The 24,646-nt window shown below is 28.2% G+C and overlaps 1 protein-coding gene across 1 annotated transcript; it reads right to left on the bottom strand.

Moving 5' to 3' along the window:
* Nucleotides 1-4,672: 4,672 nt before the first annotated feature.
* LOC134826946 (1-acyl-sn-glycerol-3-phosphate acyltransferase alpha-like) lies at nt 4,673-6,077 on the bottom strand. Its single transcript, XM_063839458.1, has 3 exons — nt 5,703-6,077; nt 5,095-5,645; nt 4,673-5,040 (listed from the first exon to the last, which is right to left on the bottom strand). Exons 1-3 carry the CDS (start codon nt 5,891-5,893, stop codon nt 4,946-4,948), a joined length of 837 nt encoding a protein of 278 aa, XP_063695528.1. The 5' UTR covers nt 5,894-6,077; the 3' UTR covers nt 4,673-4,945.
* Nucleotides 6,078-24,646: the final 18,569 nt, after the last annotated feature.

Genomic DNA, 24,646 nt, shown 5'->3' with positions numbered 1-24,646 from the left:
GTTTTCTCTCACATATCATTATGTAAATGTTGTGTGTCTGTCAAGGGTCCTGCTTCAGTCCAAGTATGCATAAAAAGGATAGAAATTAGGTTTTGATTGTTGAATAAATTTCTAATCTTTTTCTAGTGTATTTTTGTTATTATTGTAATCTCTCTTCCTCTCAAAAAAAAAAAATCTTATTTTTTTTTGTCATACATAAAATCTGGACTTCTGCAAGTGATGTGTGCTTAATGTGATCTGTTTGTTGAAGAATTTCGCTGCAAGGACAAAATTGATTCATATTCATGAAAAAAAGAAAAATTGAAAAAAAATCCTCATCAATTAAATCTTTTTTGGCATGCCATGCCAGACACTCTGTCGTCGCATTATCTCTCAATATTCCATGCATAATTTGGATACTTGAGCGAACAACAAAAAATCAGCACGACTCTCGTTTCTCGATAAAAGAGTTACATTTCGAGAGAAATTTTTGTGGTCCATCAATCATTAAAGATTTTGATGAAAAAAAAAAAATTTTATAATTGTGAATGAAGAAAAGGTCATTCATTTTATTCTTTCAATCAATGGATGAATGGAAGGAACGAACGAAAGGATACTTGACAAGTAAAAATATCTTATGTATTATTTTCTCATTATTACGATTCTTTCTTCGCTTTCATCATTTTTATGAATGTTTAGAAGCAAAAGGATGCAAAAATTTTTGTACGACAAAAAAAAATAGAAGGTGATCCATCATACTTGAGACCATCAAGATAAACTGGTATGTGGTCCTATATATATTTCTTCTTGTCACTAAGAGATGATGGTCATGTGCGATGACCAAAGTAACGAAATATGAATGGATTTTGTAATCTAATTCTAATGTAATGTGTGTTGTCCGCCCTTTTAAATGTCGTTTATGGAGGACAACTCACTCTCGGCGTGGGCTGGAGAAAGAGATGGATGGGACATTGGAAACACATTGGATAATGAATGAGTTTCGTCTTTTGATGTAGTTTTCTTTTGTTTGTTATCGAAAACTATTAACGAGACATGTTCAAAGTCGTATCGAGTTACAGAACAAAGATATTATTTCTCCGTAAATGAAGATGGATTTTCAATCTTTATCAACTTTTTCTCTTAATTTTTGCTTCAAAATGCTTCAAAAGCTTAATTTTGTTCAATTAATTCATGAATGAAAGAATTTTTTTTACCGCATTTCGAAGAAAAAATGTGGTATTAAACTCAAATGGTCGTTTGAGCGTCACTTGTGCCCCAAAAAAAAAATTTTTTTTTAGAAATTTTTAGTAATAATTGCAACCCTGAAGGTCAATAAGGGGTCTCTTAAGTTGTGAGGTGTATGGAATTGTAAAATGACCATGAGGAGTACGAAAATGTGATTTGAGGAGTACGAAATTGTGAAATATATATACGCATTTCAATGGAATAAATTCCACAAGTGACGAGGAGTACACAATTGTGAAATGAAGAATACAAAATTGTGAAGCGAGGAGTACGAAAATGTGAATACTGAGGAGTACGAAAATGTGAACTGAGGAGTACATAATTGTGAAATATGTGCATTTTAATGGAAAAATCCACAGTAAACGAGGAGTTCAAAAAAGTGAAATGAAGAGTATACAATTGTGAAATGAGGAGTACAGCATTGTGAATTGAGGAGTACAAAAAAGCGTAGGTTTGAAAAATCGAAATGCGGTATAGTAAGTCGTTCTTTAGACAACTACTTTTTCATTTTTCTATTTTTTTTCATTGAATGAATGGACAAAAAATGCAATTATTTTTTTTCAGGTAATTGAATAAAAGGGTGCGTGCATAATTTTGATTAAGCACTTTAGATAGAGTAAACAACACAACAAAAAAAAAATGCAAAATAGATGGATGAGTTTCCATTTGAATGACCAATTGTCGACAAAAAAAAAGAGTTTATTTGTGAACACAATCAATTTGTGATGCTTCTTGAAATTCAAGTTGTTTGCTTTTTTCTCATTCGTCACATCTTTGACATCTTATTTCGGGTCCTTAGCAGCATCATTTAAGGTAATTAGGCATCTGCAAGTATTTTTAATGGAATTCCTGGAAAATATTAATAACCAAGGACACCAAAGACGAGGATGATTAGTAAAAAAATGTACATAAAAAAATATGAAAAATCATCAAATAATTATAAAAGATGAAATTTTTTTCGTAAAAGCTCTAATTAATTTGATGGATTAATTGAATTTCGCATTTTTTTTTTCGTGATATCATCTTATCCTCCATGGCAATTTGCCATTCCAAAGTTAGAATAAGTGATTATCATCACCCATTTCCCCGCGCGATTTTTGCTTCTTTGTATGTTAATTGCACTAAATGAATGCTTTCATCATTTTAATGAAGGTTGATGATGAAAAATTTTACATTTTACTAATGTCATGTTGGGGAATGTGAATAAAAATTATGGGGGAATGGCGCATTAAATCGCTAATTTGACAAGAAATAAGTAAAGTAATCCATCACACAAGCGAATTTTTTTATATTTTATTTTTTGTGGAATGCGAAAAATTTTAAATTTTCTTTAAAAAAATATTTTACGTTAAAAAAATCTCATTCATAAAAAAAAATCTAAAAATATCACACGAGCTCGGTTTAACCCGAACATCTAACGTACGTCGTCGTGTGTCATGAAAACAAATAAAAAAAAAGAAAGATGAAAGAAAAAGAAGAGGAAAAAAGGGTAAAAATAAAATTTGGGTATTCACCAATTGAGAAAGACCGAAATTTAAAAATACATACGGGAGATGCGGAATAGGCGGAGCAAAAAGGGTTAAACGTACAATGTACATAAGAGCACGATTGAAAGAATATTCTGATCGATTTCGGTGATCCAAGCGACAAAATGGCGTTTCAACTCATAAAAAAACTCATAAGGAAGTAAAAAAAATAAATTTTTGATGAGGTCACATTTTCATCAGTTTACTCTCCAAAGACGAAATTATGACAGAAAACATATTAGAGCACTCATCCAACTTTTTTCCATAGCAAACTTTTTTTTTCTTATATTAAAATAAACAAATTACTGAGATTTCAAACCACATTTTTCATCAGTAATTTTTTTATATCGTTACAAGGCGAGCGTCGCTTCAATTTAACATCTCAACAGTTTTTTTTTGTTCTTTGACAGTCGTAAAAAATAAAAAGCAATATTTCAATTTACAAATCTCTTAAGAATAGAGTGGAAACATCAAAATATATAATGCATTTAAACAAAATGACGACTACGAGATAATAAAATGTGTTAAATGCTCGTTTTCATGAATATTTAGACAGGAAAAATTGAAATAAATTGTTTTTTATTTTTTTTTTAAAGTTGAGGATTTTTTTTTATCTTTTTGGCTTGTGTGTGATGTCTCTCAGCTGCCAATTTAAATATCGAGCACGTGTGGAAGTGAATATTATTTTTTTTTATTAAATTGTTATTAACTTTTATTGTCATGATATAATGAAGACGAGTTGTGAACTTTAACTTTTACGATATATTTATTAGAATTTTTTTCTAAAAATTTGTCCGTTAAAATAAAAATGAAAGTATTCGATTTTCGATTAAATTTTTTTTTTGTAATTCGACACTTTTTCAACCAAATGTCGAAAAAAAACTTCATTTTTAGCCGTTTCACATAAAAAACAACAAGTAAGTAATCAATTCCTCTTTATTCCGTCTTCATTTCCGGTAAACCACAGATTTTACATATAAAAATAAAAATCAATCTTTTATGTGTTGCACCAACAAAAAATAAAAAAAAATCTAACAACATCGATTTTACGATAAATTTCATCATCAAAAGCATCATGTGAATGGACGAAAAAAAAGTTTACCACAAAAATTGTGAATAAATTGCACCCAGAAGAATTGTTTTGTGTCCCAAAAAAAATTTTTCGTTACAAATTTCTTTAAAATCTGTATAATAATTTATTTTTGATAATAATATTTTTTTCATCGTCCACATAAAACACTCGTAAACACACTCAGGAGGAACAGATGAAGTGAAAGTGAATGCGGAAACGGTTTGATTGAGGACGGTGCATGTTTTTACTTTTTAGCAATACACACAAAAACACACAAAATTATGGGTTGCAACACAAAAGTGAAATGTAAAAATGTGAAATATGAGCTATGGGAGATCCGGCATCGTATGAGAACGTTATATGAATGGGTCCGTAACATAGGGTGCCCCTTCGCGCAGCTAATAAGTCATCCAGCAGCGTTAATTGCATGAGTTTGCTCCCTTCCGTGTACCGAAATTTTATTCTAAGAGAAAAAAATTCATAGCGAAAAAAAAATTTTAAAGCATAAAAACAAATTTATGCACCAAAGCGCGCCATAAATTCAAAAAATCCACACAATAAATCAAGGAAAAGCGACACCATTGTTGCTTACTTGCGAATTATTTAGGAATTATTAAATTAAGATGTTATTCACGTCAGTCTTAACACCTCCGCATACAATGACATCTAAAAAAAGAAACGAATAATGGAGCCTTTGTGATGCTATTTGGGACAACGTCATCTCAGAAAAGTGCATTATTCGCCAAAAATGTGCTAAAAATAGAGCATTAGAGGATTACTTGACGCAAAACATTAATATTAATGGCATTTTAATGATAATGGTTGTAAACTATTGTTTGGACAGGGATATGCAATACTAAAAGAGAATAAATAAATTGTGAACACGAAAATCTCGAATAATTATGTCCGAGCACGAATTCGTCGTGTAATTGAGAGCACGAGTGATTTACAGATTTTTTTTTATTGAATAATATAATATAGCTAATAATGAAAGACGAAAAGGTGTCAGTCGGTAATAATGAATTTAAGGACTTTAAAAGGTGTTAAAGGCTGAGTTTTGTCATATTTAAAAATCTTTTGTGTGGATTTTTGTACAAATTTTGAATATTTTTGGCATTTTTTCTCAGCTTAGATCAGATAATTTTCGTTTGGCATCAATTTCATTCGAGGTGTCGATGTATGTTTTTATCATTGTATTACGTGTTCGTTCCATCAAGTCTAAAATTTAAACAAAAATTTAATTTTAAAATTATTTTCAAGTCAAAAACTCACCTTCAATATCACTTTTTTCCAATCCTCGTGTTGAAATTGGCGGCAAAGCGGTAATAATGACATTTCCTTGATCAAATCTCTTATTTTTGTCATCCAAAAAGGACGAATACGAGCTAATAACAACCGGCAAAATCGGTAATTGTTGACTCACGGCAAAGTGAAAGGCTCCCTTTTTGAATTCGTGAATTTCTCGAGTGTTTCTGCGAGTTCCTTCGGGGTAAAACCATAATTTTATATTTTTTTCCTTTAAATAGTCGCCGACTTCATTTATTTTTTCTTTAGCTTTTTGCGCGTTTTTTCGATCGATGAAGACTAAACCACAAAGCCACGATGCCAAGCCAACGGGAAAGACGTAAAGGAGCTCTTTTCGTGCGACAACTGTGCATTTCTTCATAATGTGCCAAATTTGAAACATTCCAAGAACGTCGATGGAACTTTGATGATTCGCGACAATGACAAAAGGTTTGTCTTGACTGAGAATTTCGGCGCCACGGATTTCCCAATTGACTCTTATGATGCTCGTGACTTGCTTGGATAACTGTGATGCTAAACTAAAATTTTAAAAATTAATTTTTTATTTAAGAAGTTTAAGAAATAATTTGACTTACACTAAATTTGAGACATTTCTCGCTTTCAACATGAAAACGGGAATCATAAAGACCGCTTCCACGCTTATGTAGGTGTAGTAAATAAAGTACTTGGAATAGTATCGAAACACAGACGATTTGTCGTACAGAAAGATAAGTGACAAAATTAATATCACAACCAAAAGTTCATAATATGAATTTAAGCTCAGCATTTTGTTCCGTTTTTTGCTACTTTTTATCGCTTTAAAAGTATTCAAAATCACGTTCAATGTCAATATTTAGCTTTTATGACTAGATTTTTAGTGTTTTTCGATGGAATTTCTTCCAATTAGCACAAAACTACGCCTAAAAAATTCAATTTTAGACTGCGAAAGTAAGATGTGTTCGTTCACTTTATTTACAATCAACTACTTGATGCTTCCAGACTACGATAATAAAGATAAAATGTACTCGCTGATGAATCTGCCACACACAAATGACAGCTTCTCGTTTATTCTCATCTGTGTCAATAAAATAGTACATGTGTAAAGCGAAATTGTACAAAATTAGTGTCTCGTTGTTCGAAAAGCGGAACATGTTTTGATTCAATGATTTTTTTTTTGAAAAGTATTTTTGTGGTTCCTAACCTATACTTATAATATTGAGATGTCTTATAAAAATTTGAATTTTTCTTAAACCTTTAATTATTTTGTCAGGAAAAAATTAACTTTCACCATTAAAATGATAAAATTTTTGCGAAACAATGATTTTTCACAGTAGTGATTGAACGTATTCGGGTCATTAAGTTTCAGTAGCGAAAAATTTTAGAATTCACCTTGAAATTGAAATTGAAACTGCATTGTTATAAGCATTTAGTGTTAAAAGTGGCTGATCAATAATTAAGCTGAACCACATTATATGTTATTTTTTAACGATTATTTGAGGTTTTTGAATGACTTTTGCAAATTACTTTTAAATTACTTACTTGTGAAAAAATTGCGGGTATCTAGAAAAATATATTTAAAAAAAAATTTAAGGAATATTTCATTAAAAATTGAAGAAATTTAAAAAGGTAATAAATTAAATAAATTTAAAAATTAATTATTATTAAAATTATTTAATTTAATTTAACTAATTTAAAAAAATAATTGATTTAATAAAATAAAATAAATTTTTTAAAAATAACAAAAATTGACTTCTTATAAAATTAAAAAATTGAGGAAAATATCAAAAGAAATTCAATATTTTCCAATTTAATTTAATTGTTTTTAATTTTTTAATTTAAAATAATGATATTTATTTAATTAAATTTATTTTTAATTATTTTTTTTTTAAATAAATAATTATTTACACAGATTAGAAAAAAGAAACTTAAATATATTAGCAAGAAATTTTCAACATAAATAAATATTAAAAATAAAAAAATAAATAATATAAATTAATTAATTAATTATCTTTAAATACCTAATTAATTTTTTTATAAATTCAAATTAATTAAATATTTTTAAATAAATTTAATTAATTAATTAAAATTAATTAAATTAATTTTTTTGAATAAAAATAACGAAAAATACAAACTTACCATCTCCTTGATAAAATTTGCTCTAAAAATCACAACAGCAAGTGCTCCTTCTTGACTTTTTCCAAAAGGATTATCACCTGTTTATTCATGTTTTCACCTTTCACTCATGTTAACAGTCAATAAAATTCTCTATTTTCATAACGTCGAACAAAGAAAACATTCGTTTTTGATCAAAAGTCACATCAAACATCATTTCTTTGTCCCCACACAAAACCATTTAAATCATAAAAACCTTTTCTCCTTTCAATATTTTTTTTTTTCAATCCTTTCAAATAAATTTTTTGATCCCTTTTCGATCCATTCACAACAAATATTACGTTAAATTCGTACAATTTATGCATCAAAACGCAAAAGAAACCATGAAAAAACGGCCTGACAGGTAACAAAATATGACGTGTGAACGAAAAAGGGTACAAAAAGGGTTCCACTCACATGTGCTTATGACGTATTTGAACCTGTTCTGCATCATCAGTTAACCCTTCGAACGTGTTTGTGATTTTATTTTGACACAGAAACAGGTTCGAATTCCTTTAAACGAAAAAAAAAAAATTTTTTTAGAAAGTACGAAAGGGATAGATTTTTTTACCTGTTCGAGCTGAGCTGTCAATTGTTTGTGTTTTGCTAGATTATCCTTTTTTCACATATTTACGCTATTAGACATGAAAGGATGCACATTAGAAATAATGTGTGTGGAATCACAACAAAAAATTTAACCTGACTCAAAATTTTTGATTTCTGACGAAAAATTAGATCTTTTTAGGTCAATATTTTGTTGATTTTTTGAGAAACCTTTCGCATGATAAATGACACAACCAACACATTACGAAAGTAAAAGGATGTTAAATCATCATTTTTCTGTGTAAAATTGTAACATTTAATTGTCCGACAATTTGGTTCCCATGGAAAAAAAATCTCGTTTTTTGATCCGAAAATTACTCGAACTGACATAAAGTTGGATGATGATGATGAAAAAATAATAAGCGTTTGTCAAAGTTGTTTATTGTGCATTTTTTGGGAGGTCCTTGATTTTTTTCTCTCGTCTTTCTTGAACGACAGCCAAAAAAAGGCAGAATGAATCAAGCATCCTTCACTCACGGTGTTGAGTTACGTGTTCGATGATGTTCAGGCGAAACCTCTTTTGTCCTCGGACAAAACCTCTTCTGCCATTCAATTGGTTATCGGAACAATGGAGCAAGAAAAGTAAAAGTAAACCATCTTCTGGTGATATTCGATACGAAAGGACATTTTTTTTGTCATTTTTTTCATTAATGACGAGTATTTTATTGATTTTTTTTTCGAGACAAAAAGTGAAATGTGGTTAAAAATCAGCAAATTTAGCAGGAAAAGGATCACTTTCAAGCATTGTCCTTCGAGAAAGTACAAAAGAAAGACCAAGAAGTGTCATGTGTCGTCAAAAAAAGTTTTTTAAGAAATTTTATTAAACTCAATTTCTTCAAATTTCTATTAAATTCGAGAGAGAAAGTGACGGAAACCACTATCTTCGACCAATAAATAAATAATTTAAGCACTTATTTACTTCCTACTAATAAAATAAACGATTCTCACTCCCATCCAATGAACAAGATGCAAAGAAGTACTCAACTAATAAATAATTGTACATCATCTAATTCAATTGACTCGACCGACACACTCGCCTCGTCTTTACCATGATAATCGGCAACGAACCTTGATAACTGACATTTAATTAGATTACCATAAATTTTGTTCTAATAACAATCTATTTTGCCTGCGAACGTTTCTCGTCGTTAATTAATGCCTTTTATGGCACACAGAAACGCGCCCTTGAATAAAAAGAATGCATTTTTTGCCCTCGCACCGATGATTACTTCGAGTGACTCTTTTTAACAGCAACAAAAACATTTTATTAAATAACAAACAAGCGTAAATTGAATCAGACAGAAAAAAATGTTGTATACCCCGCATCTTTATGGTAAAAATATGTTTCATGATTTTTTTTTAGTTTTAATTAAGAACAGAATGCGTTGTAAACGGTAACGACACGCAATCTACTTATATGGCCACGTTACGCTACGTTCGTATGATTAAGTAGATGATGTTTATGGAAATTGAATGGTTAAATGCGCTTTCATTTTTCTTTTTCAGAGTGCACTTAAGTGGCCGTTTAGAGTGATAGTGGTACATTGTAGCGACGAAAATTTGGTTAATGAATGACGAGAGTGAGGTAGGGCACGACTTGCGGTTATTTATGATGGCTGTCGATGATGCATTACGAGGTTGATTGAAATGGAAGCGCATGGGATGATGGGAAATGTCAGACGTTGCGGTGTCAAGGGGGCATGGGAAGGATCATTATTCAAATTTTTGAATGGAGTTGATTATTATTTAACGGTAATTTGGGAACAATTATGCTAATTTTTGGATATTAAAGTAATAAAAATCGACTCAAAGGGCGATTTTTATTGAATTTTGAACCTAAAAATTCCGTGTTAGTATATCGATCAGTATCCCCGCCTTTAGAAAAATTTAGAAATTTTGCTTTACGAAACAATTTTTTTGATAAATTTCATTAAAAATTTTAATTTTATTGACTTTAAGAAAATTTTTTGTGAACAATTTATTTATATTGTGATCAAAATCTAATTAAAATTAATATTTTTAAGTCATAATTCTTAAATTTTAAATTATTTAATGATTTTATTCAAAATTCTATCGTTTTTTTTTTCAAAATTAAATTTAAACTAAAAACTTTCAATTTTTAAATTTTTTTTACACTGAATTAATTTATAAGTTTTTAAATGAAAAAAAGCCAAAAATTGCATTAAAATCTCTTGAAAAATGATTTTTTAAATTTTTTTTTAAATTATGATAATTCCCTCCTTGGATTTTCTGAAAATTCAAGATCACTTTTTTTTTCTGTGAGATTTTTTTGATATTTTATCTTAATTTTTTTCAACTAAAAAAAAACCATTTTTTATAAAATTTATCAAAAAATCATCTTTTTAATTTTTTTTACTTTTTAAATTTAAAATTATATTATAAAAAAAAAAAAATTTAAAAATTCTAAAAATTTTTATATACTATTAAAATAAAAATCATTAAAACTCATCTAAGAAGATATTTGAAAAAAAAAATGAACAAAATTATTTAAAATTAATTATCCAATTTTATCATTTTTTGAGATTTTTCAAAACTTTTATAAAGATATCGAAAAATTTTGTGCTAAAATCGGATTTCATTTCAATTTCTATTGAACGATATTCAAAAAATTGCAAAATCCATTCAATTACAAAGGACTAAATTTACTGAAATTAGTCTTGAATAGCCGTATCAAGTTTCCATATCGATCAAAAAATCTTCTTACTAAATAAATTTTGCCAAATTCAAACTCAATTTCATCAATAGAGCTCGAAATTGACAATAAATTGCTCTACAAAGAATTGTTTGGTTGTTAATCCGTGTGGGAAGAAGAAACTTTGACCAACAAAAAATAAAGAAAGTTGCAAAGATCGAACTGATTAATTTTTAAAAAGGGTTAGAATTACAAAAAAATCAAGGAAGAAAAGCGATCAAGTGACAAGAAGATCTTATCTTAAAATTCAAAAATCACCTGAATTTCTTTCATTACTCATCGCACCACATGAGGATATGAAATTAATTTCATTGGTCACAGTCGATGATTAATTTCCGAGAATTTTTTTTATTCTTTTCTTCAAACCTAAAGAAAGGAACTAGATCAATTAATTTCCTGCATTACGGCGCATCCGTGTTTGTTGTTGTTTATGAAAACACCAAAAATTGTTTGCACAAAACGCATCAAGGCGCAGGTAAGCTTCCATCAGGTGCGCTAACGAACTTTCATGTCCTGTTGCGCTTTGATATCAAATAATACAATAAAAAAAATACAGAAGTCCGTTGAAAGGTAAATTAAAAATCTCCCACAGAAAAAAAAATCAAAAACTCAAAAAAATCCATTAGAAAAAATAAAAATAAAATATCAAATGGACAAAAGGATGAAATATTTTTAAGGGATTGTGTGCCGCAACTAATGTTGAAAAATGAATTCAAATTGCATTAATTTCTGATCCTTTATGGTCAAAAACTTCCATTTGTTAGATAATATTGCATTTCAGCAGTTTGGCATGGGAAAGTTCGTTCGAACAAGTGAAATCAATCTTTTAGACGAGCTCAAGTGGTCTTCCTCAACAAACAACGTTAAAGTGGGTTTTGTCTTACAACGTACTTCATTCACAAAATGCGTACGTGATGCATTGGTAAAAAAAATCCGCACTTGAGAAACAGGAATAAAACACTTGAACTTTCGTTTTTGAGTTTTTTTTTCCAGATTCTCTCGGATAAATGCAAAAAAATATTCACGTCGCCCAAGAATTTTCTTTTTATTTCCATTTCATCACCTTTTTATTTCTTTTCAGATGATTTTTTTTAATATTGGCATGTCATTACCATGTTATCGCCAACTTTTTAATCGATCTTTGAAGTATTCACCCACGAGCAGTGCCTCCTTTGAACTTTGTGCTTATCATTTTTGCCCTACATCCCCGAAAATATAAATAAAAACGGAATAAAAGATAAAAGTTTGATTAAAATAAAAAAAACTGTCCCCGGTTACAAAGATGGGTGACAACGACACGATATAGCCCGAAGGTTGTGCGCGCGAGATAGATTTAAATAAATATATCATTAAATGAAAGGAAACCACGCAATTTTCTGACATTACACAGCGAGGAAGTATCAATTTTCCACTTTTATACCTTTTTTGTAGTCAAATGTACTTTCGTTAAATTTATTTCCTACCGATTTCCTTTGCGACTTTGTACGTTTTGAACTATTTAGTCTCTCCGTAAATATTAATAACTGTTTTGTTTACTTGTAATTCTTTTTTTTTTTTTTGTAAATTGATGTTGTGACAGAAGATCACGCGATTTCCTCATACTCCAAATGATAACTCCAAGCAAATAAATCAGTTAAATCCACAGTAAATTATTATTTTTCGTACCGGGTGCTCGAAATTTTGGTTGTTTGAAGGATTCGGTGGTTAGAAAAAAAAATTGTACGAAAAAAAACGACATTTGCTTGCTGTTTTATGACAATTTTTCGACATTCATAACTCCTGGCAGTGCCTTTTTTACGTTCGGTGCGTGATAAAAGGCATTTTGTTAGTAAAGAGTATCACCCATAAAACTTTTCCTTGCTCCGCCGCTACGCATTTACATTTTTCACTCACTCTAATTTATTAAATCGAATGGGTTGACTTTTTTTTACGGGCTGGCAGTTGGCGTGGAAAACGTTGGCACACTTTTTTACTATCTCATCATCGTCATCTAGGTAAGTCTTTGTGTCGCATTAAAGACGATGATTTATTTTTTTCAGCGTTTGCCATGTTCATGTTGTTCTATAATTATAAAAAGGCGTGTCAAGATATTAAAAATGTTTTTTTTTCGTCGTTTTATTTATATTTTTGTTTAGTGCTCATTTTTTGTTCGTCGTCGTCGTCGTGGAAAATGACAACAATCAAAATATTTGTTTGTTTGAACAGGAGTGAGTTGATGTTGCTGACGCGCTAAGTGATCACTAATTCATGGTATCGTAGAAATAAGTAAACAAAAGGAGGAAAAAAATGTGGAATATCGAATAAATGGAAGGGTTTTTCGTCGTTTTCGGAATACAAAATGGTATCCAAATAGTGATACGTGCTTGATTCGCCTCGTGTTTCATTGTCATATCATGTTTGCGTCGTCGTCGTCGTTGTCTCCGGTGATATATGTACTGAAGGAAAAAAAAAACGAATACTGAGCAAATAAAACAGACACACAATCATGCCCCATGCTCGGTGATAGAGTTAGATAGATTTTCCGGTACCCTCATCAAATAACGTGACACCATTTCGGATTGCCATTTGCAGAAATGCGACGGGAAAAATTACTGAAAAGGCGAAATTTGGTCTGTCAGCTGAAAAATTTCAGAAGAAAAATCATTATTTATTTTTTAAAAATAATTTTGAAAAAACCTTTGGTTGATTTTTTGCCAAAAAATTTGTAAAAAATCTTTGATTGATTTTTTAACCAAAAATTTGTAAATTTTTGATTTTTCCATAATTTTTTTTTTCGACAAAGTAATTAAAATAAAATAAAAATTTAAAATAAATTTTATTAAAAATTAAATTAAATTAATTTTAATTTATTTTTAATTAATTCATTCATTTAATTAATTAATTAATTTAATAAAATAAATTTTATTTTTATTTTAAATAATTTTTTAAAAATTTATTTATAAATTTTGCTTCAAGAATCTCTCAGTATGAAATATTTTAAGTTTTTAAGAGCCTCTAAATTTCATAAAAAATTAATTTCGTTGAAAAAATACTGAAGAAATTTTTTAAAATAATTATTAATTTTTATTAAAATTAATTTTTTTTTAATTATTTTTAACTTTTTAAAATTATTTTAGACAAAAATCAAAATTTTTAAATATTTAATTTTCCTTAAAATTAAAAAACTTTTAGAAAAAAAAAAATTTTTAAAATTTTATTTTTAATTTTAACGGCTTTTAAAAAGAAAATTTTTTTTAAATTGTTTATTAGTATTTTTGGATATAAAATTTTATAAAAACTATGAAAATTTTTTTAATAAAATATTTTGCATACCTTTAGGCTTTGATTTCTACCTTCGATGGGTAGAACGAAATATACGGGTCCACTAATTTTCAGTAAAATTTCACAAAATTAAGTTCTTCTTTCGAAACTTCAAACACGCTTCCTTAACCACCTTCATACAACGACGACTTCCTAAAATATCCTTTCATTTTCGTTAGTAAGCAACTTTTTTGGGTTGTTCTTTTTTGGCTGTTATCTAACCCTAAAATGGGAGGATGAACAAGAACATTAGTAATGCAAAGTTGAGCAAAAAAAAATCTCATTTTTCTATGTCCAAAAAATTTTTTTCCCTTTTTCTTTTATTTTTTCCGCAAAAATATTGATCTGCAAAAGTTGATATGTTCACAACTGATATAAATGTAATTTGATGTTTTCCTGTGGAAGAAGGGTTCACCTATCAAAATGTCGTTTTGTCTTTTTTTCTCTCATACCGAATGAAATACACATAAGAGACTGTTGATTTTCCTTATCCTTTTCTCTTATCATTTTTATTCGCAATTTCGTACATTTTTCGGCTGAGACAGAGAAAACTTTCCACAGAAATTAAATGCCAGAAGGGAAACACTCACGTATCTGAAGACATTTGTAGGCGATGGTCGTAAAATAAAGGATGAGGAGAAATGTTCTTCTCTTTTTTGTGGGTCCATAATCCAGTCGAGTCGTAAACAAAAGGCTTTATTCGAAAGAGATAAAGAATCCTTTTTCCATCGTGTTGTTGTTCACTTTTTTTTCTCCCCTGAAGGTGATTCACCTGATAACTTTTTTTTCGTCGTATTATTATAACAATCATCACTTCTTGACTCCAGCCATCAACGTCAAGTCCAAATATGAGCTGATTTCGCAGAAAAACGAGAGAAAACAACTTTAAAAGGTGGTTGAACCAACGGCGAATTCTTGATCAAACACGAAATAGTCGCAAGAGGCATGATTTTGGCATTTTTGTTTGGAGCAAAAAATAATATGAAAGTATCTACAAAGCACAAGAAAAAAATCGTAAACAAAAGATTTTTTAATCGAATTGATTGTTTGTAATTTTTTTGTTGGTTTGCCGCCTTCAGCTAATTTACTTTCAATATTTACTGGTTATTATTGAAAAATGTTATTAATAAAAGATATTTTCAACCGTATGTTCCTCGAAAATAACACAAAAATGGGATGCGGCACTCCATTAATATTAAATATCAGTATTTTGGGCATTTCGCATATTTTTTATGGGCATTTTTCGATAAATAGATGATTTTACCTCTTGAATCATAATTAATTTTCGTTAGATCCGCACCGGATGGCCAACTTGCGAATTGTTGTCAGACTCACCAACTGTTATCAAAACTCAAAGTACAAAATTTAGACGAAAGTTGACCCATCCGTCGTCCTTGTTGTGAGTATAATTCATTATATCATTCCTTAATTCACCCTTCTTTTCTTTTCATGAGCAACGAAGTTCACGTCCTTTCGCCGAAAAATGTATGAGAAAATGCCCAGTCCGTTACTTAACTGCGTATCAGTTTAATTCAAGCCAAGAACTTTCGCTTCACAAAAAATCATTATATATATTACGTTTTTTTTTTACAATATATAATAAAATGAAGGGTTGTTTTGTTGTAGATTTGATTGAACAAGCTCCTTACGAAACACGTACGAAGAATAAGAAAATAAGAGAAGGGTTCGCTCGACCGTCATCGTTGTTGGTTGGTATCGCACAACATTATATATATTATTATTGCGTATGTTGGGTATATAAATGATGATGTGGATGTAGTTTTTTTTTCCTTGCTTCTTTCCCGAGGCAAGCAGTACACATATCACATTCGATTGCTGCTGACCACTTTTGTATTTTTTGATAGGGTGAAGGATATCAAAGATACGCGTGTGTGTGTGTGTGTGATGTACACAAAGACAATGTAATAATACTTTTTTTTTTCAAGGAAGGGTGTATTTTTCTATCTGTCATGGTAAAATAAATGGAAAAAGAAAAAAAGGGAAAAATTTTTGGACATTTTATTTACAAAACTTATTTGGTGTTTGATGTGCTTTGTTGGATACATATTAGGCAGAGACAAGTTTTTAAAAAAAATTTGAACAATTTTTTGAAAATTTGTTCTAAAATTCAAGCTTTAATGAGTCTCAATAAAATTTTTCTACAGAATTTCTGAAAAAATTTTTTTTATTACAAAATTAATATTAATTAATTAAAATTAATTTAATTAAAAATTTTTAAATAAATTTATTTAAGCATTAAAATAAAAATTTATTTTTTTAAATATTTTGAATTTCATAGAGCTTTTAAACAATTAATGTTTTCTTTTAAATATATTTTTTTCTATTGAATATCGAATTTTGCCAAAATATTTAAATGACAAATTTTTTATATTTTATATTAATTGATTTAATTAATTTTTAAAAAATTTTTATTTTATTTTTTATTATGTTATTTTCTATTTCCTTGCCTATATTAATTAAAATAACAAAAAAAAATCCAATTTTTTTATTGAGTTTAATTAACTATTTAAAATTTAATTGAAAAAAAATCAGCCAATAAAAATTAAATTAATTAATTAATAAAAAAAAAATAATTTAAATGATTAATTTCATAATTAATAAATTAATTAAGTAAAAAAATTATTTAAAAATTTTATTAAAAAAAAAAAATAATTTTGACTTTAGACTTAAATTTAACATTAATTCTGATATTTTATGATTTAATTTTTATGAAAAATTGTTAAAAAAAAAAAATTTAGAATTATTTTTTTAATTTTATTAAATTTTACTAAATTTATTAAATTTTACTAATTTTTTTTTTAATTTTTACTAAATTTCACTAAATTTCACAAAAGGTCACGAAAAGTCACGAAAAGTAACGAAAAGTAACAAAAAGTAACGAAATTTGTAGTTTTATACGAATATCTGCGATATTTTTCAAAAAATTTTTTAATAATTGCCTTAAAAGCAATTTTTAAATCAATTTGTGAGAAAAAGGAAATGTTAAAATTGGAAAAAATTATTTTTTCGCCAAAAAAAATTTGATAATTTATACAAAATTAATTTTTTTTAAACAAAAATGTTTTCTTTAAAAATTAAATGTTGCTAATTTTTTAGAAAATATTTGAAATATTTTAAAAACATTTAAAAAAAAATTAAGAAAAATTCGTTTATTCGCCTCTACCTAATGAAAGAGTGAACCAAACACGAATTCCATGATGATGATTATTATTGCTGAATTCCTTTTTTTCCTCATCTTCGTTTGCCATTTTCTTGCTAACCCCACACAGACACACGGAAAATACGTCACACACACACAAACTAAGCGCGTCACTTACCCACCTAAGCACAACGACAGCAAATCCAACAGTGATGGATTGAAATATAAGAACATGTTATTTGTGTGCCATCCATTGTCTTTTCCACGTAGGTACGTCACATATGGAAACTTATACAACTACTTAAAAGGACTTGAGATAACAATTTTTGCGAGAGAAAACAAGTGGAAAGAAAACGAGATAAAAAGGAAAGTTTTTCACACATTTACAAGTTACAACGAGGGAGAAAAGATTGATTAGTGATGCTTTTCCTACACAAAACTAATAATTTGTCATTTGATACCTTGGGATGCGTTGCGACGAGTAACGAGAGGAGCTTTGGAGCCATTTTTGTCTCGTAAAAATTTTATGGACCCCAAATATTTGTTGAAATAACGAAAAATCATGCGATTTTTATCGTTTTAAAGCTTAAGGGTTACGAAGGTTAGTCAAAAAAAAAATTATTAAAACCCCGAAAATTGAGAATTTAGAGAAAAATGGCCATCCTAAAGCCAATAAAAGCGAAAAACGAAATAAAGTTTTATATTTTATGATTTTCACCCCCGCATCACGATCTTTATGTACTCTACCGACATTTACCCCTATTTTATCACGTCGTCATTCCGACAGCACAAATGAACAAAAACAACAGTTAAAACAACGAAATGTCGACGGCGCGATATAAAAACCGCTCAACCAAATTCCAAATCAAATTTTATGTCTTTCAATATTGCACGCGGCGCGGAGGCAAAACGAGCAACGAACGGATTACAAGAACGACTTAACTGTTTGTTATTATGAGCTGTTTACTTTATGTCAGCGATATTTATACGGAATCATGGCACAAACGGCATCAAAAGGTATTACGCGAATGCCAAAAAGGGGAGAAATTGGTATTTTTTCTGTAATAAAAATAAAAATGAGCAACGTGATGCTCGGGATTTAGAAAAAAAAAATAAAAATTTGGTTATTTAAACGACTTACCGCCGCGTAATGGAGAAACAGGTTTCTCACATAAATCCACACACATCGTAAAAACTGCGATAAAGGGTTGTCCCAGACATTCATTCATGCAAAAAAAAAACGAGAGTAGCTCTGCGTGTGCGTTAGAGAAGGAACACCACATCATCCGAAAGTACCATATATTCCACACACACGGAAGAAAGATAGGGTAAAAATCCAATTTCTCCTCTTTTTTACCCTTATTTCGGTGCGCGCGGCACTCACAACACTTTCACATATGATCCTTACACTTCCGTGTGTGACATGTGAGCGAGAGGGGTTATGTACTGCCGAGATGAGTTATCATGCACGCACTTGTAGTATTCGATCGCAAGTAAATAAAAAATATCATAAATATAGAAAAACAACAAGGAATCGCAACAAAACGGCAGACGCGATAAATAAAAGAACGAAGCAGACGGTTTTTATGGGTGATTTTTTCCGAGTGCTTTTTTTTTTTGTTTACATAAGAACGCATGTATCGCACAAAAAGAAAACATAATAAATTATAAGAACGAGCGCGTAAGAAGGGTTAGCGACTTCGGTTGTTGTGCGTTATGATTGTGCGGCACGTGATGTATGCGTTGGGGTGATATATTGATTGAAATTGAATCGAATTGAAGGATTGCTTCGTGTGTGTTTGTGTGGCGATGATGATGGCGGACATTCGGCTTTGAGAAGTTTAGAAGGGTGATTTGCACTCTCGATTGTTTCTCGTTCAAAAAAAAAAATGTTTGAGTTAAAAGAACATAAGGCGTTTATATAACAGCAAGCATTAATAATTGATGTGGGATCGATTATAAAAATATTTTTTCTTGTGAATGATGATGGCGGTGCGGATGATTGAAAGCATCCTACTTATAGACTTATAGAAAAAGTGATGTTTCGAAGCTGAAATGATTCAAAATAAATTTTTAAGTCAATTTTTAGAAATTTCATAAAATTATCAACATTTATTTAGAATTTTTAGTAAAAAAATGGCAATATTTTTAATATTTTCATTATAAACTTTATTCATGAAACGATCAATTTACAAAATGGAATGAATTTTTGAGTGTTCTAGCTTACTAACTACTTCAACTCTTGTTTTATTTTGGAAAAAATTTAGAGATTTTTAATTTTTTATTAATTTTTTTTATGAAGAAAAATTTTTCATTATTTATTATTAATTGCACAAATATTCTTTTTTTTTTTAAGTTTTCCAAAAAAAAAAAAATAATTTGAAAAATAATTTTTTAAACATTTATTTATCGTCGAACTATAAACTTTAAAATAAAAAATTATAAGAATGAAAAATTGTAATTAAAAATTTATTTTTTCTGAATTTTAAAAAAATGTGTATAAATTTTAATTTCAATATTAATTTAGTTTCAAGATTTTAATGACCAAAAAATTCTCAATTTAAACTTTTTAAAAAAAATTTTGATTTTTTTTAATGTAATTAAATAAAAAATTAAATAAAAATAAAAAATTAAATAAAAATAAAAAAAATAAATTAAATTAAATTAAATAAATTTAAGTTAAATATTGTTTCAAAAATTCACAAAAATCAAAATTTTAATAATTTTTGGAATTTTTAAATTATTTTAAAAAAATTAAATTAAATATACTTTTCAACATTTTATTTAAAAAAAAATTGGCAAATTATTTTCGTTTCTCACAATAATTTAAAATTCCTAAAAAATATTTGTTTCAGTGCTATTAAAAAAATTTGATCCAAATTTAACAATCCTTTTATTACTCGTTTACATCAATTCTAATTTATTTATCACCCTTACGCGTTGTTCAATCATCATTAAAATTCTTGATTAACACCTTCTAACATTTTTTATAACTTTTTTTTACGTCCCTAAAATTACTCAAACCGTCGTTCAAGTTCATAAAAAGGATTATATAACAATCAAATTATTTAAATTAAACAAATAAATAATCGACTTAACATGTGTCCGCTCTTCGTTTATTTATTTTTAAATGGATGTTTTATACAAATTAGGATGCCACACTTAATGGCTTGTTTTCAGGTAAAACTACGTTTTTATTAATGTTCAACGGGGTTAAATTTGGTAGTTAAATTTTATTTTTGATTATGAGAAACATCAGATGTTTTTTTTGTTCGTGGTGAACTTCTAACTCTAGAATTTAACTGTTTAGGAAAATTATCATAGCAACGACGACAGATGTCCAAATTTTATTTTAAATATTTTTTTTTTCGTCAATTTTATGGTCAGTCATTCAAATTTTTTTTAACACGTAATTCAGTTTCAATTCTTCAAAAAGTTCAAGAATAATTTAATGGCTCTGTGAATTCATTGTTAACGCACTTTTTGAAGAGTTTTCTTTGAATTATACAAAAAAATGTTAATTAAATGTTTTTTTTGAGCAACATTGAGGTCATCCAATAATATTGACAAGTCTTCAAGACGATCACCTGCTTGTCAAAAAATTAATTGAGAATTTTTTCTGTGTGTATTCTTCCTTTTCTAAGGATGTCGGTCAGTTGTATTTTGAATAAGAATACGTTCTATTTCCTATTGTGTCGTGTGTGTGTGACAATCTCCGGCGACAAGGTGAACGAAAGAAAGAATTACCGAAGAAACCCTTACATAGTATGCACAAAATTCTCGAATTAATCCTCAGTTTCTCGGTTTCTGTTGTTATTTTAATCTTACAAACAAATTTCATGAATACTTTTAATTTATTTTTTTCTTCTTTTCAGACTTAATACCTTTTCTTTTTGACATACGGATGCATTTTTGTTACAAATTTTAGAGAAATGTACAGAATCCTTTACATCAATTTTCGAGATAAAGTTTGATGTGTTTGGCATAAACACTGCTGCCATTGTTCGGATTATTTGAAGAAAATATTTTTCTTGTCGCAAAAAATTAAGATTAGGTGACAATCCTTCCTTTTGAGACTTATTTTTTTATTATCCTCACATGTGAAAGGGGAATATGTATGTGAATCGGTCAATTACAAAGAAAGCAAAAATTGAACTTTGACGAGTTCAACAAAGAAATTTTTAAATTGAAAAAATAAAATCTTTGATCTTACCTGACATTGCTCCGATATTATTTCCTGGAAAAGCAATTAGAGTTCGGCATTTGTCTCAGTTTTTGAGTAAATAAAATTGATTAATGCTCGATTTTTATCGTCGACTTCATTAACTGACGACTTGAGGTAAAGAAAAACCATAATTTATATTCAATTAACCAAAATTTCGGTATAAAATATCGTTTAACTGTCATCACGGGGTGTCTCGCTAATATTTTTTTTAGATACTTCAAAGAAAAAAATGTTCACGACAGACTTTGAACATTTTTCAAGGAATCTCCTTGATTTTGGAGTTTTACCTGTGCAGCTAAAAAGTACTTGATATGATTTGATGTATCATGTGTGGTGTGCGTGCCTCCTATTTTTCGATCCTTTATTGCCACATTAAGTAACCGTCATCATCAACAACCTGTGACTTTGGGTTAAAAATTATTTATTTTTTTTTACGGAAAAAGATGCACTTAAAAATATGTTTTTTTTTCTTCTTATTAATGATGAATCCTTTGCAATAATAATGACTTTTATGGCTTGACCGATGCAATTTTTGATTAAAATCATCAATTTAGGGCACCTGCTAGATGTTTTTTCTACACTTTTTTTCTGTTATCCTTTTAACAATGGTCTAAACGTGTATTTTGAGTTTTTGTTTAGAAATGGAATTAATAAAAAATAGAAAAAATGTGTACACGCATATTCAATTTGTATCCTTTTTGGCAGTAAATGTGTTCGTCAGTGATGATTTTTATTTTAAAAATTTTAAAAGTTTTTACTAAATTTTTTTTTGTATTTATTTATAAATTAATTTAATTAAATTTTAAAATTTATATTTTAAATTTTTTATTTTTATTTTATTTAATTTTTAAAAAGTTCAATTGCTTAAAATTTTTTTTAATTTTCGAATTTTAAATTTTAAATAAAAAAATTAATTAATCATTCAAAATAAAATTAATTTAAATTAGATAAAAATTATTTTTTTTAAAATAAATTATTTTTTTTTAAATTTTTGTTGCTTAAAAAAAATTAATTTAATTTTAATTAAAATAAAATTTTTAAATATTTTTTTTAATTTAAAAAAAATTAAATTATATTTTTTTAAATTAATAAATAAAAATTTAATTAAATTAAATTTATTTTAAAAATTTAATTTATTTATTAAATAAATTTTTTTTTAAAATTTTTGAAAATAATATTGAGAAAATAATAATTAATGACATTTGCATATTTATTTTATTTGTTTTTTATTAAAAAAAATAAAATAACAATTTTTGACTTATTAATTTTTTTTTTATTTAAAAAATCAATAAAAAATAATTTTGTCCTAAAAATAGTAAACAAAATCCTTATTTTATAAAATTCTTCATAGAAAAATAGAAAAAAAAAAATTATAAGCAACACACTCTAATTCACTTTCTTGTCCATTTCTTGACTATCTTCACAACCGACATTTATCGTATCCCTTTTCTCCCTTAATGATAATCATAATAATAATGGCAACCCTTATAAGGAGACTCTATAAATTATCTACACACGATTAACAAAAATCTAAAACGAAAAATAAAAACGTAGAAAAAAGAAGAACATCACTTTCCTAAGAATTTTGTCGGTATTCCTGACCGCATATTTACAATTTTATGCAACATTTTCTATTATTTTTTTTTTTCGAAAAATTTAACGAACTTCGTAGTAAAGCGAAAACGAACATAATGATATATAAAAGAGAAACGTATAGTTTTTTTTTTTTGAAAAATTGGTTTCTTTTGTTTTGCATTTTGATAGATATTTCTTTGCACTTACCTGAAATCCTTTTGTGTTGTTTGTCGAAAAAATTGACGTGAAGGTGTTCGTATCAGATTGGATCGATTGGCGCCGTCTTCGTCGTTGGTGTCGATGATAAATTTCCGATAAATTTATTAGAGAAAGTTAATAAAATATTTAGATATGTTTATAAAAAGGATTCCATTATGTGGCGCTTTAACGATTTTGGTGGCATTTTATCGAAATTTCTCAAAAATTTCTGCTGCTGACGAGTGATTCAAAAGTCCATCTATCAAAAAGTTAATTTCGAGCCATTAGCACGTCGTTGAAATAATTAATTATTTGCCCGTTTGAGCGCAAAAATAAACAATTTAATATTTCTCATAATATTTAAAAGTAATTAATCAATTTAAGCATGAACTGAGGCGTGAATTTAATAAACAAATAACATGCGAGCTAAGTGTTTTGCTAAATATTTTGACCTTTCGCTGCCCGTATCAGCAGCTCGTTAACGAGAAAAAGCTGAAAATTCGAAAAATATAATTTTCTTCGGATGATTTATTTTTGTCAAATCATCTATTTTAATCATAAACACACGACTTGAACCCGCAGCAAGTCTTGTTGAGTGTTCCAAGCATAAAAAATTGTCGTGCCTGACCTATAATTAGAGCCAGTCAAAGGGTACCACAAACATTGTGTTATCGCTAAATATCATCGCATTTAATGTCAACCCATAATAATAATTCATAAACTACGTTCGAAAAGTGTGAATGTCGCTGGCTAAAAGACCAACGAACCATGTCACAACAACGTCCGATCGCGATAACAAAGGGGTTAAATTAGTTATTTGCATGCCACAATGCACATAAATACACAAAAAGCGACCATTTTTGAATGTTCATTCATTTATTTTGCGCTTACTCATGCGCCATCACGCTTTATTTTATCGTCGGCGAGCATTAAATCTGCGTATTCACCCCTTTTTGTGCTTTTTTTGAATAATGACAAGCAAATCGCACAGCAATGTCGGTACTTTTACCCCTTTTAATTATGTTTGACTGAGTCAAGTACTGTTTCTATGCTCGTAAAAAATTGTAAAAGGGTTGTCAAATTGATGGAAGTGATAATATGGTGTTTGTTTCCTTTCAGAGCGGATAACAAGTACAAACCCTCGTCAACGTTTATTGGCCTTAAATTTGTATTTTATACACAAACAAATTAACGATAAAAAAATAAATAAACGGATTGAAAAAAAGGGAAAGGGGTAAAAATTGTTTGTGGTTGCGCGCATGGAATACTTTTTTTTATTATAGAGTTTTTTTTCGATAGAGTTAAGTTCATGTATAAAAAATGTGGGTACAGGTTTTTTATGAACAAGTATTTTTTTGAAGGAAGAAGGATTTATCGGTTTTTTATAAGATTTTTTTCTTGCGTGTTTTTTCATGGAATTTTTTTTTACATGAGGGAACCCCTTTTTTTATTAAGAAATAAAAATTGAAAGGTTTAGAAAGGATTGATTTATTGAAAGAATTAAAAAAAAAAACAAATAACAAGGCGGTTGATTTTGAGGTAAAAATATTTTTAATAAATTAAATTAAATTAAATTAAATTAAATTAATAAAATAAAATAAAATAAAATAAAATA

The sequence above is a fragment of the Culicoides brevitarsis genome, chromosome 1 (assembly GCF_036172545.1).
Source record: "Culicoides brevitarsis isolate CSIRO-B50_1 chromosome 1, AGI_CSIRO_Cbre_v1, whole genome shotgun sequence".
NCBI lineage: Eukaryota > Metazoa > Arthropoda > Insecta > Diptera > Ceratopogonidae > Culicoides > Culicoides brevitarsis.
Note: the sequence above shows the minus strand (reverse complement) of the source record. Positions and strands in the feature narration are given on the sequence as shown.

Excerpts from the sequence above, each read along its gene's own strand:
- LOC134826946 (XM_063839458.1), bottom strand. The coding sequence starts at position 5,893 with ATGCTGAGCTTAAATTCATATTATGAACTTTTGGTTGTGATATTAATT. Across the intron at positions 5,646-5,702 it reads AGAAATGTCTCAAATTTAGT|TTTAGCATCACAGTTATCCA; the intron begins GTAAGTCAAATT and ends TTAAAATTTTAG. Across the intron at positions 5,041-5,094 it reads GGAAAAAAGTGATATTGAAG|ACTTGATGGAACGAACACGT; the intron begins GTGAGTTTTTGA and ends TTTAAATTTTAG.